At 39.2% G+C, this 20,741-nt stretch overlaps 1 protein-coding gene across 1 annotated transcript; it reads right to left on the bottom strand.

Annotated features, from left to right (window-relative positions):
* Positions 1-62: 62 nt before the first annotated feature.
* Positions 63-2,652, bottom strand: LOC119913069. The gene is made up of 5 exons (XM_038732384.1): positions 2,525-2,652; positions 2,006-2,386; positions 825-937; positions 595-709; positions 63-379 (listed from the first exon to the last, which is right to left on the bottom strand). The coding sequence occupies exons 2-5, from the start codon at positions 2,241-2,243 to the stop codon at positions 204-206; spliced, it is 642 nt and encodes a 213-aa protein (XP_038588312.1). The 5' UTR covers positions 2,244-2,386; positions 2,525-2,652; the 3' UTR covers positions 63-203.
* Between the last annotated feature and the right edge of the window lie 18,089 nt (positions 2,653-20,741).

Here is a 20,741-nt window from a genome sequence, read left to right as displayed (position 1 = left end):
TGCAGGAAAAATGGTAAACTGCATGTAACACTAAACTGAGTGTGTATAAATGCTAACAACCATTCAAGTACAGGAACACTTTTATTTTTGTGAAGTTAGTTTAACTTTCATACAGATTTGAACTGTTTCCACTTGCAAATACTTCATTTCTTGCTGCAACACCTCTGTCGATGCATTTTTCCACACTTGTTTCTACCTCTTGGTCATCCACATACAAGACAGGCATACTCTGGCTCTCCTTGTATGCCTTGATTCTTCAGCTCATTGGTAAAAACTTCCATGGTGCTGTTCTGCAGTTGGCTGCTGCTCTTGGTCGTCAGGCAGTCCTGATCTTTAGGAAAATACGCTGTCTGTGCTCCTGAAACTTGAATAGATTCTTCTAGAAACAGAGAGTAGGAAAAGTTTAACTTCACAACTTAACATAAAGTGCCATGGTATAAATATATAATGTCAGTTTCCTTGTACAGACAGTTTAAGACTTTAAAAAGTAATAAAACGTAGCCACACTGAATAAGTACTTTAGGTCCTGCTTTGGACTTATCAGCAAAAAGTTATTAGATGCAACTCATATTAGTTAAGAAAACACAGCCTTACTGTTGCACACAGCCAGCTTGTTTCCTCCCACGTACTGGGTATCCCATTTATGTCCTGTCTGCTGGCTGCATTCATCATACAAACGACTCCTCCTGATAAAACCAAAATCGTAACCCTGTGAAAGAAGACTTGCATTACACTACTCATCCTTTTTGTCATTGTCGCACTGAAATATGTACTTATTATGACATGTTTTTATTAATATATGTTAAATTGTATGTACCACTTACATGGTTGCACATAGGTTTGCAGTAGCGCTTGTTGGCAACTGTGAGACACGCCAAACCTCCATTTTCTGGAACTTCGGCTACAGGGCATTCCTTCGGCTCAGCATCTTGACATTCTATAAATGACTGATTATTTTATAAACGAGGAATATAAAACATTTCAACAGATGTCCATTTTGGGTGTATATATCGTTTCTTGTTTCTTTTGTCATCTAGTTATTGTTCGGGCCTAAGCCCTACACTTTACTGACTGTTCTGTTAAACACCAGAGAAATCCACATTCAATTTGATGAAATCTAGAACTGCTGGAACGGAGCGTGTTTTTTATTCAGTAGGCTAAATGTCAGGCTTATATGAAAAACCACTTCAGCATTTACCACCTGCAAGAGTCCATCAGCAGAAATGACACCACAACACTTAAGCTCAATCAACGACAAGAGCAACGTCAATAGACAGCAGTCGTTCTGTTTGCCAGGCAGAGTTCACTTAATTCAGTGCGCTTTAACAAATGTGATAAATGCGGTTTACCTTACTGCTCTTCATGAGCACTCTGACTTCCATCGTAGTCAGTGCAATGTACTTAAATATTTACTACTACTTTTAGGTTTCTATAACATTGAAGTGCAGTACAGTCTAATATTATTGATAGAGGAGCATCAACAAACCTATCCCTGATTGATTGGAACTGACCATGGCAAATTAGTATTTTAAATTTTTATTGTTTCTATGTCCAGATCAGGGACATCGGCAGGTACCTCTTGTGTGATTGAAACCGAACTGTTATCAATATGTTGATTTTCTAGCATAATGCATCCTTGTGAGGGAGGGGAAATTGGCGTGTGTTATGTAAAATCATAACCAGAAATTAACATATCATATCATATATACCAGAAATAGAGCAATAGATTCTGTTAAGATGAAGAAACATGTATTGTATTTGCCACCCTCAAACTTTCCTCTGTACCCCTTCAACAGGAAGCACTGCAACCTCCTGCCTTAACCCAGCCCTAACCCTCACCTCAATCTGAGCTTCATTCTAACATTAATCCTAAAGCCAACACCCCAGACGGCCCTTTGAAGACGTGAGAACCAGACAAAATGTCTTCACACTCAAGGTCTAAAACTGTAACTGGTCACTCAGATGAAACAACAGGAACACACATGTCTCTGGCTCACCCTCCTACCTTTCAGCTGGTGCTTGTGCAGAGCATCACTCAGATCCCTCGTGGAGAACAGTAGTGCAGCGGTCTGCTGTGCACTCAGATTTTCAACACACTGTGCCGCCACCTGTTGGTGAATATCAGACAGTACAGTTGTTTTGAGAGTGGCATGAAAAGGAAAAATTTTAAAAGAATTAAAAATATCAGCCGCAAGGTTAATGATTTTGTTTGTTTTCTTCGATAAACACAACGTGAGCTTCATTAATGTGCATGTTACAGCAGCTTTTCTGGTAGGACGAACATTAACAGTTTACCTGAGATCAGCTGGTAGACGTTCAATGACCTGAGTTTGCAAGTTGCAATTCTGTAGTAAAGTTTCATCCTGCGCTGCAGAGAAGGACAAAGCTGCAAGCAAACATACACACACACTGCATATAATATCCAACCTTTCCAACCATCCATCCTTTTTTTCATATATAGTCCACATAGTTCACATCTATGTTCATGATCTCCATTACAGACACATTAAAACCATGAGATTACCTGCTAGTGAGCAAAGCCAAGTAAGTGTTCCCTTTAATGCCATGGCTGCTGAATCTGAATCCTCTCTTTTTTGACCCAGAACTGAAGGCAGAAAACTGTGACAGGTGAATTTATTGAGTCAGTCTGTGGGGGCAAGGTTTACAGAATTGGTCAATACTGTGGCCTGCAGCCAAGATTGAGTCCCTGAATTTCCAACATTTCACAAACTCTGCAGAGGTATCACGAGGCTCTGTGTACAATTCAATTTGATTTGCTTTGCAACTGACTTACAGATATATCCAGAAGTTGTTGTTCTGGTTTCTCTAATAATTAGTTGTTGTTCTACTAGGTATATAAGTGGCCAGGTCTCTTGAAAAACAGATTTTAATCTCAGTGAGACTTTTACCTGATTAAACAAAGGATATGTACTGTATGTCCCAGCTTTGTGCTGATGGGGGAGCTGGTAGTACAGACAAACTGACGTAAATAGCCATTGTACTGTTTGTCTTCATGCAGGATGCCACTACTACTTCTTAGTTATGCACCCATTATGTTGCCAAATGTTGGTGTGAAATCTACACACACACACACACACACACACACACACACAGAACAGGCCATCAGACACACTATATGACTCAGTGTCAGTCAGTAAGTTGTGCCACGAAGGATGACTGTGTAAATAATTCACTGTGGATGTTATTCATTATGAATGTCTGACAATCTGGGAGCAAATGAATTATTGAAGCTTTTAGGAAGAGTGATTGAGCTCATTAACATAGAGAATTGCCTTTTTATGTTTGATTTGAGGAACAAAGATTAGTCCTCGAAATGTTCCTCGAGGGCTGTCATTATCTTCTTGTACTCTCACATGCTTCAATTCTTCACTGTTTTTTAAGTCTGGAATTCTTCTCTTGTGATCAAAGACAAAATAGAAAGTAAAGATTCCTTTAATGTCAGATGATACGCTATCCACAAATCCATGAATGAATTCAAAAACACAGTGAAATAATAAATTAATCAAAGCTTAAATCCATAACGTTCGGCATGTTGCGTTGGTTCAGAGGACTAGATGGCTGAGTTGTCGTGGAAACTTGCTGTTCATTTGCATCAGCTTTGTAAACTTTGGGAAGAGCAGCAGCTAGTGAAGTTTGAAAGCCCCAGTTTATGCATGTAATCATTTTGATGAATAAAGCCATGGTGTGAAAACCTCTTCAAACATAAAAATACAAGGCCGCAGAAGATTCTCAGATATAGCAGTGTGAGTAATTGTAACTGCTGCTTGATAATGTTACCAGTCACCACGTGGTTTTGTATTCCTACTGGATGCATGACTCCCTGCCGTTCTTTGACGTTCTTCATCAGTTAGCATGTTAGCTCCCTCTGTGATCTCTCACTGTTTCAAAACGGCTTTACTGATCTTACAGCATCTGGTTAAAGGAGAACTCCACCGAAAACACGTGTAAAGTCTTTTGTGGCTCCAGAGGGAGCTGTGTGAAGTCTGCTCAAGTCCTCAAGTGAGGTCACTCGACAGTCTCTGGCCCAATCCCAACGTCCACACTCACAGACTCACAGACTTTGAGGCGCGTTCCCGGTAAGTCCGAGAGGTCTTAGGGCTGTCCCACTGTCAAACCTTTAAGTGCACGGGGGCTAGTCCACATTTCTGCAGACTTTACCTGAGGGAATTTCCCAAAGTTAATTGCGTTGTGACGTGAAACACTGGGGGGTTACCAGGGGACTCCCGGAAGCGAGAGAAATATCACTGCAAATCTGCCTGAAGAAGAACAGTAAACAAACAAGCATGAAAACCAACGCTGATGTGAAAATTGTTAGAATTTTTCTTAACAAAGATTTAAGATGGTAAATAGAGCACATGAAGTCAGAGGAATGCAATCACCTTATTACACACTTAGTTTATTCAACTATTTATTTTAGTTTTTGCTTAATGATGCTGTTTTCACCAATAGCACACTGATTATCGAAAAATGTAGATTTACATTTACAAGAGCCTGCAATACCTAAAAATCAGGCAAAAACATCAAATAAGAAGTATGCAACGTGTTTAAGCGTCGTCAAGGTAACGTGATAATGTGGCAAAGTGGTGTCCCGTTCATGTCTACAGCATTTTGAGCCCTTGCAACCTCAATCACTTTCCAAGTGGCATCAGTAAAGTCCGTGAGGGCTTAGGGCTTAGGGGGGACATTGGGATTGGTATACAAATGGACACACTCACTAATCACACATAGGTACATTCAAACAGTGGGAAATCTACCTTGATACCTGCACATATACTTAGACACTGTGCACACCAATACAGAGCCAGACACGCACCTACAGAAGCCCTTTGTGACTGTGTTGTATAAAAGTGATGATGAATGGCGTGTATGATAGCAACACACTCTCCTCTCTGTCTAACCTTTTCCAAATACTCGTGACATTCTCCCCGCGGCGCTCCTTGTCTACCTCCCTCACAGGCATTGTGCTGAATTAGCCAGCCGTGGAAAATGGCTACTCTGTTGTCAAATGATTCACATGGATGAGTTGCAGAGAGCCGAGCAGTCGGAAGCTAATTGGTATTCAGGAAGACGCCGTGCTACCTGTTTCAAAGACTTTTCCTTTTTGGGAGTATCACTGTGCCTGCGGGGGAAAGTTTGAACACAATTGCGGCTGATGAATAGCTAATAACATCTATTAGCTCATTTTAATTACCCCTTTGCTTTTATCACAAGGCTGCTTTATTTTCTAAACACACTGAAGCTGCAGCAGTTCCAGATCATTTTAAAGGTGCAGCACACCGCCCTGTAAGAGCTTTTGTGAGATTAACGTGCAAATGCCTTTAGAAGCAAGGGTTTAACACGGATATTCAACCCTGAGCTTGTAAAGATACAGCCAGACTGATCTTGTCAGTTGAAAAAGGCTTTTCTGTCTAAACAAAAATCAAAGGGGAAGGAGAAACAAGTAGGTTACAGGGCAGCTAAAAGTGGGCCTGATAACTCCAGCTGTGCCTTATCAAACATTTTGAAGCACAGCAGGAGGCTCCAAAAAGAGGCTTTCTTCTCCCTGTCTCGCTAATCTCGTACACTAATTAACAAACTATTATAGTGACAGAAACGTCTGCTGGTGAGATGAGAACATTCAATGAAAAGTGTGAATATAATATTTGACTGACAGCTCCTACTTTTTTTCACTCTCTATTCTTTAGTGTACACAAATTAGTCGAATGTCAGGGAGGCGCCACTTACAGTACAGAGAAATTGCAGGAGGAAAGAACATTTTTATTGAAAGACCATCTTCACTCTCACTGCTTTCTTAATGGATCCCACTGAGTGAGCCGGGGTGACGGGTTGACACAGTCACTTAGTCATCCAGTATGCCGGTCAGTCAAATGAACAGGCAGACTGCTCAACACCTACAGGAATGAAGAGAACATCCACGCACTGAAGCAACAGCCCAGAACACACAACAGATGGAGGAAACTATTAATTTATCAAATATTTATAAGATGCAAATGTGAATAAAAAATGATGGTGCTGTCCCCGAACACCTGTTTCCCTGCTGGCTTACTGAGATCTTGTTTACCACCTGTCTTCTTACACACTTTCCCCCTTCCTGAACACCAGCATGCCTGTGAGTTATGAGTACAGCTTGTTGGCTGGCTTTCATGCATGCTACATACTTCTTTTCCAGTAAACACACCCGTTTACTCTTTGCCTTTCTGTCTGTGTTCCTTTTTGCCAGCTACTTAATGTAAATGCCTCTTTGCTCCTGCTTCCGGTCTCTTTGCTTATCTCCTGTTTTCTTACCTGGCTCCCACTAACATCAAAAGTCACAACCTAATTGGCTGTTAGTATGCTAATGACTGCCTATGCATGTACTTCTTTACTTATTGCATGAGCTTTATGCCATTTTGAGAAGCAGCTCACCATTACCTGTTAGTTTTCTACAAACTGTGTTCAGATGCAGCTTTTCTGCATTAGTGATTTATGGGCGAATGCAGGAAGTAGTGTCATGTTCATTTATACAATAGTATAGCTACATTGAACTATGATATTGCGCTGTTTTGTATTGTTTCTTGCTGTTCATTTGGAAATGTTAATTTTTAGGAGGCACTGATAAACTTATTTTGGCATTTGGTATCAGGACCTCTTGTCTTTGTATTTAATCCGATCACAATTTTTCTATATTTATCCAAATTATTATTAACGTCCATCCTTATTTTTAGTATTTTAAGAATCAAAAAGCAAATCCAGTTGCATGTGACCTAGTGACTCTATATTTCCTGCTGTCCTCCCACTTACTGAGAATCTTTATAGACATACATTAATCCCATTTAATGTGCAAATAATGTAGGATTAACAAATTGAAAAACAATTCAGAAACATAATAAGAACTCAGTACGATGCCAACGTGTAAAAACAAACAAAAAGTAGTTTTCTAATGCAAAATTGGTGCACATTAACAGGATAAGGATCTTTTATTGTCAGTCTAGAACATGAAAGGGAATAAAATGAGGTACTTAGGTCCCGGTGCAGGTAATAGCTATCTGTCCATCTATAAATGGTTTTCCATTCTTACTGTTTGGCTTCCCGACTGACAGTTGCATATTGGCACTGTGGTGAAGATTTGAAGCAGGAACTCCAACAACATAAAAGAAAGCCTGATGTATCATCCAGAGGGGATCCGTGTGGTGGGGATACGCTCTGTAGCATCACGACAGAAGGGCACACAGAAAGAGCAAGAGTTCATTGTTCATGTCTTTAAAGGGTTAGCACTGCTGCCAAAAGCTGACAGGAGGCCAAAAACCTGGTGCCAGTTTCTTTCTCTCAAGAACAAAAGCGCCAGCATGAAAGCTTTTTTAAAATGGTGCGAGAGCATGCTTTGTTAGCAATCGGTACAGTGTTTACTGAGGATCCCAGAACTTTTCTTTTAAACACGTGTTTGTTTTGAAAGGAAGAATCGGCGTTGACTTTTCTTGACTTAAGTGTGTGCATGGTGGTGATGTATGAAACACAGGCTAACTTAAGATTAAGAACCTGTGACGCAGTGGTAGCCTTGATACGTTAACATTCCTATAAACATCAACAAAGGATACAAGAATCTTTAGGAGGGGACTGGATTTCATTTGGTTTCTTGTGGAGAATGATGATAAATGCAGAATGACAAACTGCCTCCCGCTAGGGTTGTTTGGCACTGCCTGCTGGAGTCTTTCCGACCTCAAGGATCTCAGCTAGAAGTTTGTCTTCTACATCAAGCAACAGGGAAATGACCCATAAGTCAATTTTATTTAATTATTGCCCAATATTACAAATCACAAATTTGACTCAAGGGAAAAAACTCCCCCAAAACTTTAACACTGGTAAAAAGACAACAGAAGAGGGATCCGGATCCATCTGTCAGGATGGATAGACATGCAATCAGTGTTGGGGTTAATGTTCTTCAAAATAACTAGGGCTGTTAACGCGTTTTTATTATTATTATTATTATTATTATTTTGCTCTGAATAGACATACAGTCAAATCATGGGTCACAGGAGAGTTGGGATGTCTATCAGCCTGAAAATCACCCACCCACACAAGCAGTGGAGGAAGGCCTCGGCAGATTATTTTGATGCAGCGTGTGGTAGAAGTAGATGCCATAGAAGTGAATGCCATAGTGAAGTGGATAGCTACACACTGCATGCTGGTTAGTGTTGGGGAAGATGTCGGTCTGAGGAACGTTCTTAAAATTACAATGTAGTGCTTGGCCCCGCGGGGTTGCTCTTTGCTCCGGTGATCAGAAAGGGAGACAAGGGAGTAAACGGCAGGAGCTCTATGGGTAGTAATCATGGAAATGGCTTCTGTGAGCTAAACAGCTGTAGCCAATTTAACTTAAATTAAAATTATAGGCTACATAACTTTATCTGATAGGCCTTCATCTAGTTTTGCGGGGATGCTCTGCCATGTGAATTCCCTCCTGTTGATGTCCTATTTAGTAAACAGTAATAGATTCTGGAAACTCACAAACAGCGAGGATCAGTCTCTCTTCCAATGATTTCTGCGGCGCGTTGCAAACAAAAGTTCGAGACAATTCAACTTTGGCAGCAGGCGGGCGTGTGTGCGTGAGGCGACCACTTCACCTCACTCTAAAAAGGGACACTTGCTGCTGACATAGACATATTTATGCTGCTCCCTGATAAAAGAAAAATGTTTCTGCTGATACCTGTTCAGAAAAAAAACAAGAAAACAGATTTATAAATGTTAACCTGTTGCTCAGAAGGTGCCTGTTATGAGAATGTGACTCTGATGGTAACTTCTTTTAACAAGCTAGATTAAAGGTAATGCCCTGGAGGTGGCAAATAGCTTTGGTTTTATATTTGATTACAATAATGTGGTGTAAATAGCATTACATTTAAATTAAAAGTGCATTATTCAATTTTCTTTTTTGCAGCCAAAAGGCTGCACCGGTGCCACCTGTCAGGTACTCTGGGGTTCTATTTACTTCCATGTACTTTAAATAATCCAACTATTTTCATTGCAGTTGAATTGCAAAACAAATAATATGTTGGATTCATGTATGAAATTTGTTGGTTATATGCATTGAGCCCCTTTTTATATATGTTTACTGTAATCAAACGTATTTCAGCTGTGAATGGGATATTGTGCCTGTCGTTCATGTTATTAGTCTGCAGAGTTACAGATTATTGGGCCGTAGACTAGGCTATGGAATGACATTCACATGTTCAAATATGTACAGTAGGCTGTGCGCCCTCTGGACACTATAACCAACATGCACAAGGAATCAGAAAAGTAATCTTTTAAAAGTAACATTACCCCAGCACACAATATGTTGTGTGTACAAAATAGTACAATAAATGTGTGACCAACATATTAAAATTATAGTATGGCCAATCAAGATGGCAAATTTGTTGATAGATTTAAAAAATATATTTGATCAGCCCAAAAGGACTCTATCACTCCATTACTCAGTGACCTCCGCTGGCCCCGTGGCCTGCAGAATCAAATTCAAGTCACTAATACTTGCATACAGAGTGACTACTGGGTCTGCACCCATCTATCTAAACTCCATAATACAAACTTACGTTCCTTCTGTGCAGCTATGCTCCTCCAACAAACGCCGCCTGTCTGCCATCCCTTCACACAAAGCAATCCCAGTCCCGGCTATTCTCATCTGTGACACCACGATGGTGGAACGAGCTACGTGTACCATGCTCATACTAGTATTTATTGCTGCTCTTACCAGTGTATTGTCAATTGTAGATCTGTATTTGATGCTCTGTTGATGCTTGTATGTTGTTCCATACAAGCATGTTCATGCACACAAGGGAGAGAGAGAGAGAGAGAGAGGCTGAATCTCCTACAGGACAACTGATTCAGATCCAAATATCTGGAATGAGGCACTGATAGCTGGAGAGAGAGAGGTCCCATGGTGGCAGATGGTCTAGCACAGAGAAGCCTGAGTGAAAAGAGAGGAGGAGGAAAGAGAGAGACGCTTGGACGCTAATGTGCTTGTGGGACAGCAAACAAACAGAGGGTGAGAGAGATGCAGCGGTGTGCAGAAAGTTTGTAAAAGCAGGACAAAACTGTAATAGCTTAACAGATTTGTTGAGACTGAGACCGAAGGATGATGGTCACAGGTGGAGGGCTAAAGTTCCAGGAATAGGTGACTAGATGAAATTTTGGTGAAAAGTTGACTTTAAAAATTTGAATTAAAGAGAGAACAGAGTCAGACTGTCTCATCTCAGCAGGAAGGTTATTCCAGATGACGGGGTGAGACAGGAAAAGGTCCTGCAGCCTGCTGACTTCTTTTGAACTTTGGGGACAGACAGGAGCCTGGATGGAAAATAAGGTTTAAGGAGATCAGAAAGATATGAAGGGGTGTGCCCTTTCACAATTTTGTAAGACGTCAGAAGTGCCTTAGAGTGTGATCTGACACGGATAGGGAGCCAATGATGGGAAGCTAAAAATATGGTTTGTAGTTTCATTTAAGAATTCAAGTTGAAGCATTCTTTACCATTAAAAGACTTAGTGCAAGACTTTCTTGGTGATTTATTGAATGTGCTGATCAAATGACAGGGTAGGATCAAACATAACGCCAAGATTCTTATCTGACAAACTTTAAGAAATCACACGTTGTTTAGACTTAGTTACTTGATCAGATAACTTGATCACTAAACTAGTGTTTAGATGTTGAGCAGGGCCAATGGCTAGAATCTCAGTTTTATCATAATTTAGGAGCGGGAGAATAAGTGACATCAAGTTTTTCACAGCAGACACGCAGGCGTCTAATTTAATAATTCAGGAATGATACTTTCAGTGAAGCGTTGGAAATTGTGTATAAATTGGCCAATATGTGAAATGTAAAGAGAGAAAAACACATGGCCAAGAACAGAATCCTGAGGTACGCCATATTTCAAATCAGAATGTTGTATTATGATATGAAACGCTTACTTACTTACACTCACATACTTTACACTCACATATTTTTTGTAAGACTTTACCCACACAAAAGCCAGAGATGGCAAATTGATTTTCCAATCGGCCTAGGAGCATACAGGGCCCCCGAATATTAAGAATGTGTAGAAACACTTAAAAGATGTATAAAAAAGTCAACTGGCAACATTTTGCTTCAGCTGTGTTTTTTGCTCTCTCACTCAATCATTCGCTGTTCCCCTGAGACATTGACGCTGCTAATGAGCCCTAGGACGGTAAGAGGCTGTGGGACCCTCCCTTGTTGGAGAATTTGTCTCCAAAACCCATTTAGTTATTCAAGGAAGAAAACATAAGTTTGTGTGAAGACAACTTTGAAGGCTGAATTGTTAATGTGTTCATAATTCATGCTATGTTTGCCGTGTGATGGGTGTGCTAGTGTAAAACGTGTTTGGTTAATGCGGTGTATGCATTTATGTGTGTTGATTTCCATATGAGACAGTGTGCATGTCTGTCTGTGTGTGAGTTATTGGTTTAATTTCCCCCTTTATGTGACTGTAAATGAATGCTATTTGAATAAGCTACTGAGGCTCATAAAAGTGCCTGTGTTGAGATAGTGGAACTAGTTAAGTTCACATTCAAAAAGGGAGCTTGCTGACGGGCAGCGATGGAGACACAAGCTGAAAGGAAAAATTCTTCCACTCCTCTTCATCAGTTGTGATATAAGTCTTAAAACAGACCTGAAAGATCAGAAAGAGCAACACTACATAAAGTCAAAGAATAATGTGGATGGAGGCCCAGTCAACCACACTTATGCACATTTCCAATGCAGCTAGCCCTGCAGCAAATTTATTCTCATTACTCATTTGATTTCTTTTTCAGAGATAAAAGGGACTCATTCCAAAATGATACATCAATTTTGAAAAGACTTTGCTTCCTGACATTCATAAGCCAGTTTTTCTCAGACACAGGTGATTATAAAGCCATAAATTTAAGCAATTTGTGAGGAAATGTCTTAAAATGACTCAATGTTAAGTATTTTGAGGGCATTTGTGGGCATTGAGTGTTGATTTATTCATATACGTAGCCTCACTTTGGATTGTAAATGTGTGTTCATTGCAGTCAGCAAAAAAGGCTTCACAGCACATATAAATATGTTGTCTTGTTAGGCATCAGCAACATTCATGCCTAGAACCATAATAAAATTTCAAATGCATGAGAAAATGATAATGAGGTCACAAGACTTCCCATGTGGAAATGAAGACACAAGTATACTTACATCGAAATCAGCATTAACAGTAAATTTGAATGTGTTATCAAAGAGCATGAATTAATTAACATAACAGTGTTTGTTGTGCACTTCACTTCACCAGTATGACACAGTGTTTATCCACCACTCACTATAACATTGTACTCCTGTCATGATAAAGTCTAAGCTGTAAACCTTTCCCAAAATGTTTTAATGCAAAATAAGAATCATGCATTTTGCCATTTGAGATATATTCATAAATCCACTTTTTCTCACTGTTATGTGTAATAACTGTTTGATAATTTGACAGAACAATTTATCCCTGATGAAATACACTTGTTTTAAACTATAGCTATAGCTATAATGATGATTTGTGGGAATTGAAACCAGTCTGTGAGGATTTGGTGGTGCTTTCTGTTATACTGTCAAGGTAATATTAATATTAATAATAGTAATAATAATAACAATACATTTTATTTCTAGGATACCTTTCAAAACACTCAAGGACATCTTACAATGGTTTAAATGAAACACGTAATACAAACAGTGCAAGTCTAAAATAAGTACACAGATACACAGGGCATAGATAAAAAGTCTAAAGAGTCTAACGAAAAGGTGTTTTGAGGAGTTTTGTGAATGTGTTAGCTGTGTCTGTACCAGCAGAGGAGGAGCTGGGGGGAGCATGTACTGGGAGGAGGTCAGAGGGTTACGTAGGGGCCAGGTTGTGGAAGGCTTTAAAGGAGGACTAGAGTCTTGAATGTAAGCCGGTATTGCACAGGGAGCCAGTGAAGTTTGAGAAGAGTGGGTGTGATTTGTTCAGATGAACCGGTGTCGCTGAGGATTCTTGCTGCAAAGGTCTGAACCAGTTGGAGCTGATTAATGAGTTTGATGAACTGTCGCTGTTCGAATCTGTGACAAGGAGGCACAACTGCGGGGTCGGTTAGAATATTTCAGAATGAGATGAGTCATTTTTTAGTGCCTTTATTACAGGTCTCAGATGGCGAACCCATAAACAGATAATTTTCCTGTAAAACAGGAGAAAGAGTGAGACAGGCTACAGTTGCTGGTTTCCCGTTGCAGCTCTGCTCAGACTTTATTCACTGATATACAAAATATCTCTTATTTCAAAATGGTTATCAACACAAACATTCACTGTACCAAATATAAACAAAATATATCTGCTGTTCCAATCCTTCTTTCTTTAAAATAAAAACACACATCCTCCTTTTCCCACTCACCAGTAAAAGTAGTACAGTCAGTATGCTACTACATCACTAAATCCTCATTCTGTCTGTTAACTGAGTCAACATTTCCGTTTTGTTCACAGTTATGGAAAAGAAACAGTGATGTGGGTTGGGAAAACAGCAGAAGCGGGGTTCAAATCCAGCTCAGGGCATCCAGCACAGTTCTCCAAGCACAGACAGTAACGTAATACAATCAAGCTCATGAACATCTCCCCAGTGCCCTCAACTGCTTTTTAGGAGCAATAAGCAAGACATTAATGAACTCAAAAAGATACAATGATGAGATCTCATCTGTTACTTTCATTTATCCTGTTGTAATCTCAATTCAGTATCCATTTGTCTTACCCAAGTCTCAAAACCTCAATCTCACTTCATCTCATCCTTTTCTCCTAAGGGGTTTTAGGAACAACAATTCAGATTGGAGTGATCTCAAAAAGATATACTAGAGATTTTAATGTTTTCTCAGGAGTTATAGAAGAGACTATTCTGAGCAAAAGATTTTTCCTCTGGGTTATGATAATGGTTAGCGATTGGTTTATCCAGAAATGTGGTAAAATTATACATTATTAACATTAACTTTATAAATATTCCCCAAAATCTCTAAGATGTCTCTAAATGCCCAGTTATGAGCATTTAAAATAACAATTTTCCTTGCAATCACTGAGCAAAAGGGGGCCTGGTAAATGGTACCAGAAAGGATGGAAATGTAAAATGGAGAAAGCTATCGTACCATCTATTAACATCCAATTGGAGTCGATGGTACAAATACATCTTTGCAATAATCTGTGTGACCCCTAACCCCTTACCCTTACTAAAAAGCTAAGTGACAGAGTAAACAATAAGTTAACCCTGACAAAAAGTTGTGTGAATAAACTTGCTGTGGATTTCCTCTGCCCTCTACTGGCCATAAATATCTACCATTAAAGCTTCAAAGAAAAACACCAACTGAAATGTTAAAATACCACCTGCTGAAATGTTAACCCTTAAGAAGCACTGTAGTATTGCGCCTCTGTGCCAAACTGACCATTCAAATGTAAGATTTCTTGTTGTTCTGACCTTTTTAATATCAACATGTGATTAAAAGGATCATTACTTTACAAGCACATATTCGTTCCTATTTTCCCACCTCAATGATTTCATGAAGTGTCACTTGGGTCAACAGCTATTTTTACCTTCCTGCCCTCTAACATTCCTCTACCATAGCGGCGTGCAGCAGCATTAGCATATGAGTCAGAGCACCAAAGGGCGACACATGCTCAGTCCAAGCAAAATGTGCAGGGCAGCGAAAGACGGCTGACTTAAACGTCAGGTGTTATTTACCTCAAAACCTGCTCTGTGTGAGTGTGCGGGGGGGATATGTGAGTGTCTGCGTTTAATGCCACATGACCTAAGCAGATGCTTCACTAAACACATCAGAAAGCTTCTGTCTTTATTATTTTTTAAATGTCATTGTTATCGTTGTATTTCTCTATACTCCACCCTGTCCACTGCAAATTCCACAGTCTCGGCCCAGTCTTTTGTTATTCCTCTCTTTGAGTCCAACTAACAAATCAATACTTACAAAATTCAGACAGGGTAATTAAAATAAGAACCTTCGTCCCAGATGAGCAGATTCTGTTAAAATGTATGTTGTGTATCTGTTATTACAACCTCTGCAGGGTAAATGTGTGGAAGGAGTGAATCAACAGCACATAAGCTCGAGCCCCACCATCACCAACATCAAGAGGATTGCACCACCTGACGCTTTGTGACTAATTGACTGATTACTTGTCTGCAAGCAGCAGCAGCTGGTATCGAGTTCAAGGTGCACACCACTAAATACTGTCATGGAAATATATGTGACCCTCACTCTGGTGGTTTAACAAGATGTTTACGCTTTGGTATGTTGTAGCAATTATTACTGAAACAACCTTTTCTTTAATAACCGAATAAATATGACCAAAATTATAATGTGCTGAGTGGTGGTGGATTTCCAAAAAAATGGTAACATAGCTCCAGTTCTGTCCATTAAACTATACTTTTAGAATAAACTATGGTGACAACTGCAGGGAAATAGGATAATTTATTTAAATTGAATTGAGAGTGAGATCTTGCTGATTCATACAGACATTTCAACATCTAAGTGACTGTTTCAATAAGTCATTTGGATTACTGTACATGTCAAACGTGCTTCTGTTGGGAGAAAAGGGACCTGGAATATAAAGTTGAATGGTTCAGGCAAAACAGAAGCTTCTGGGACAGTTTAGGATTATTTTTATGGCTTCACTTCTTTATTGGACTTTAAAGAGAAACGGTGAGATGAGCATAAGAGACCCGATGACATAAATCATAAATCATGAGCTGTTGTTAGAATCACTTAACAGTTTATGGCACTACATGCTTCTTAGACTGCTATACCATGTGGGACAGTTTTATTATCTCATGGGATAGGTTTGTGAAGGGATTGTTCCCTGTGCATTTATTTAGTATGAATGTCAATGTTAATAACTATTAAATTATTATTTTTCTTTGTCAGACTAAAGTGCTGGGAGCAATTTTGATTTTAATACGTTAGGGATGTTTTATTTAATTTTAGATTTATTCCTAAAACCCAACAAATGGTGTAAAATTGTTACAATAATACTTAATTTTAGCAGTTCTGTAGCCTGAGGGACACGAGGGACTGGACAAAGGACTTAATTTGATGTCAGGCAAAACATGGTTACAAATGTGGTCCCTGAAGTCCGTTTGCCAAAACGTCAATGTTGAATTTGAAATAAATGCAAAGGAGTTATGAGTGTGCACAGGGTCTGAAATTAACTTTTATCACTGCCTGCCACTCTGGCAAGCAATTTCTTTTGTCTGCCACTCAGAATGTTATCTGCCACTTTCGAAATGTGTGCGTTAAATGAATGAATAACATTCAGGTCATTTAGGCATCATTTAATGTAAGTAATGTTGTCATTCAATACACAAAAACCTTAAATGCATGTTTGCATGCACAAAAAACCATGACATTCAGTACACGACAATCAGTCCACCTTAACAATTACTAACAACCAGGTATTTCAAATGTACTGACACAGATGAGAAGAAACAAATCCCACAAACACTTGACCACAGTGTGTTACGGGCTACAGTCATTGCTCAACAAAAACCTCCTCTTCTGGATCCCAGCAAGCAGCAACAACAGCGGAGTTACCTAGTCCACCCGGTGCTGCTTGCAAGCTCACTGGCTGTTTTGAGTTGTGTGTGTATTGTGATCGCCACAATACGGTAACATACTACATGTGTCCTTCCTTGTGCCATGGCTCGGCGATTTTACCTGCCACTGCCAACAATTTACCCATATGTGGCGGGTGCTTATTTCAGACCCTTAGTGTGCAGCTTTCTGAACCAGCAGCTCACTAGAATGTGTCCTTTTTCCCCTCAGTATTTTTAACATAGTTCCAAAACAACTCTCTGGATTAACACCAGAGCACAACTTACTGTTGTCTCAGCACCTAGAACAAGTCAGCCAGTGTGCAGATGTTGGTATCAAGAATACTTTTTGAGCCAGTGAAGAAAGCAGTTACATGGGATGGATAGTTAGCTGGTCCCTGACCCAAGAGAAGTAAGTCCGGTTCCTGTGTGAAACAAAAATGAAATAAAAAGACAATATTTATTTTAGTTTTTATTGTAGTAGGTTGCGTAATTTACATAAGTTAGGTAAGTGTTATGTTGTTAACGTTTGCTACATCTTGTTAGCTAACGTTACATCCCGTTAATAACGTAGAACACAATATGCTAATGTTAGCTACATAGTGTTAGCTACATAACGTTAGCTACTCTACTAACGTTAACTACGTTGTAAGTAGCTTGCTAGCTAGCTAGCTGTTAGTGTTTATTGATTGCGGTTGGGATGTAAAGAGAATTTCAACAGATAAGTACTTCTGAAATAAAATGCCTACCTCAGCTTTAATTGTCAGGGCAAAAGGATATAAAACATTACATCTGGGTGCTTTAAAAAGCATTTGTATCACTTTAGATTTGCCATAACTTCTAGGTACTTCTAAGTTGGTCCTCAATTATGTTCGCTCTAATAACAGCGTGACATAAATAATGTGTCTTTTCAAAATGTTCACTATTAAGATTGAATTGTTAGCAACTTTCAGGTTACTGCAGTTAAGTGATGCAGCAAGTTGTGATGGGTGCTGGTAAATAGCCGCTTCTCTGTTTTTAAAAGGTACATTTATCTTCAGAGCACCTTGTTTTATGAATCATTTAGTTCTGAGCAGTTCTGCTCACTGACCTCTGCTTCTGTAGCAGCAGAGCTCCATGACTCTGGCAGACTCAGACTCACTTATCACATATTTAGATAACTGATTTATAGCTCAATATCAATGGACTGTGTCATTTCAAACGTTTGAGTAAAAAGTGGAATCTGTGGAGATCAGATACATTAATTTAACCCAGATTTTCTTAGAGGCTAATAAAAAGTATTTGTTCATAAAAATAGGAATTTTGGGTTAGTGAAAAATGTCTTTTTGGGCATATCTAAGGCAGCCTTATCAGGGATTACAGCCACTAAGATCCTGATATTTGTGAGTTGATGGCAGCAAAGACGTCGTCATGAGAAGACTAACTTTGGTTGGACAGATTGCACACATGTGACAATTACAGGACATGCTAAGTGCTAAGGATAGTATAACTGTAGCGTAGTTAAAGAGAACTCAAGTAAGCAAAGTGACTCAGTAATGTCATTTACACCACAATATCTAGCTGACAGTAGCCACCATAAGCTAAGCTAAATAAGGCTGTAACTGCAAAACCCCTGAAGTACTTGAAAAATTTTTCCTTTGTAAGAGGACGGATGTGTTATGTTTCTCTGTCTTATGTCTCACTTTAAAGTCTGGAAGAAAGTGGTATAAAATGTCATGCATTATCAGATCCATGAAAACTGTTTACAATTGTAGGAGTACAGTTGTAGGTCTCCATCTTATGCCCTGACTCCCCAGATGACAGCTGTTACCTGTTTACCTTTTGGTCACACGCCTTAACTGCAAGTGAAAGAACAACAACAAAAACAATAGAGCAATGATTAGAAGACTTTATTTCTGTTTAGATTCTTGGAACTTTATATTCACTGTTGTAGAAAGGATTTGGTCTTTCCTATTGATTATATTATTACCTGAGAACAGAATAAAGGAATTTCTATTTAACTGAAAATAAATGGCATTGAGTACCATCATTGAATAATGTTGGTGATCCAGTGGTTAGTCTGCGATTGGCCCTCAGGTGGACCATCTGTCCAGACAGACAGGCAGATGGCCTAACATATTTACTGGCCCCGGGGCCCCACCGACAGACAAACTGAGAGGAAAACTGGAGGCTTTCCACATCAGCCTCCTGCAAAATAAATACACACAAACAGACCCACTGTCACAGATGTGCACACAAAAAACACACATAGAGAATTGAATGTGATTCTGTGTGAGACCACACAGACATTAATATCATCACCAACAAATTAAATGAGACGGGAGCAGGGATAATCCTCTGTAGACTGAATTACATTGCAAACTTATTTTAAATGGAATAGATATAAATACTTAAATATCACTAGTGACAACAACTAGATCATCAGTAGTTATTTTTATCAACAAAGAAATTGCATTAAGATTCAGGTCCCAGTTGTGCCCCAGCATGATATAAAAGTAAGCAGGAATACAACTTGGTTTCCCAGATCCCTCGTCACTAGGGGTGTGACGAGACACTTAACCCATGAGACAAGATTTGAGATTGGTTTCATGAGATTGAGACAAAGAAGATTTTAACACTATTTTTAAGAAATCTTTAGTGCTGAATAATATATAAATTTTGAGCATTAAACACTTCATGCATTCTGTTTATGGTGAAAATGTTTTTATTTATGTAAGGAGAAACACAAAATTCACGTGGCAGGTGACAATTCAAATTCTATGGCCTAACTCTACCATAATCTAAGTCAGTGCAGCTCTCAGGCATTCTGTGTTTTCCTGTAGATCAACTTCTCTCATGTAATATCATCCCTGCTGAGTCATGATTTAGTCTTCCCTCCTCTTTTGTGTCTTTGTTTGGGGACGTAACCTCTTTAAATGTAATTGTGGCACCTTTTCACCTCAATAATAAATAAATTCATTTTAATTCAGCTGCACTTTATAAGCTCCTGTGTTTCAGCAGCTTTTCTGCTCATGTTCAAAACTTTCTGCACCAGAGAAAATGCAGAATATTACCAGACTAACGTCATCATTTAATGAGAAGTCTGCCTACCCTTTAATCTGCAGTGCATTACATTATTGAGCCGCTGGTAGTAACTTTATCCCGTTCACACCGTTTGACCGACGCAGTTTGGGACTGCATGTTGCATGTGAAACCGAAAGTAACTGAAACACTTTTGATCAGGCAGAAATGTCACCACAAGTCCACACACGTCAACTTCAGCAGCTCATAAAGTGCAGCTCACAGTTCCAAACAGCAAGGTTGCGCCTCAGTTTGTAGATGTTTATGTTGCAAAACTCTACCAGCTACGTTACCACTCATCACAGCTGTCTGGACTCACAGCGTCACAGTCATTGAAATGCATGGAGTTTAACTTAAGCAAATGCATGCTGTTCACTGCAGTTATGTAAAGTGTAGAGAAGACTTCTGTACATGATTTTTGCCCAGGTTTGCCTGTCCCAGATATTTTTAAAGATCTAACACAAACCCCTCGAGTTATTAGGAATCCTAAACAGTTCCAGTTCATGAGTGCCCCAGCCGCTACAACAGTTTTTGAGCTGGTTTGATTTTATCATAGCCAAAAACAAGATGTACTTTGAGGAAACTTTTGAAAAAAAGAGATGGAAAATATGCAATATCTCCTAAAACTGGGGTCAAGGAAGCATAGAGGCAGCTGACATTTACCCCACACACACATTGACATGGTTATGGTTTGGAAAAACAAATATGGTCTAAAAAAAACTAATAATTATGTTGTTTAGTCACAAAATGCACATGGACTGTGTACTGTACTATATGTATAATCCAAATATTGTATCTGAAGTAGATCTGACATGTTAATCTCCAGCTACCTGCTATGAATCAAGTCTAGAGCAAGAATCCTGACTTTCTTAATAACAACAATGAAATATGTGACACTGAAAATAGAATGAATAGAATGAAGAAGACTGCACCAAAAAACAACAACAAAAAAAAACATTTCAACATTCAGAACAGCAACAACAAAAACAAAGCAATTTCATATTCTATATTGGTTCATTTATGTGCTGTTCTTCAGTCCCTTTACTCAAACTGATCTCTCAGTTGTCTGACCGTTGCTC

Source organism: Micropterus salmoides, unplaced genomic scaffold (genome assembly GCF_014851395.1).
Source record: "Micropterus salmoides isolate LMB-PRFRI ecotype aquatic unplaced genomic scaffold, ASM1485139v1 Ms_hic_scaffold_2, whole genome shotgun sequence".
Classification (NCBI taxonomy): Eukaryota; Metazoa; Chordata; class Actinopteri; order Centrarchiformes; family Centrarchidae; genus Micropterus; species Micropterus salmoides.
The sequence above is the reverse complement of the archived record's forward strand: the minus strand, read 5'-3'. Positions and strand labels throughout refer to the sequence as shown.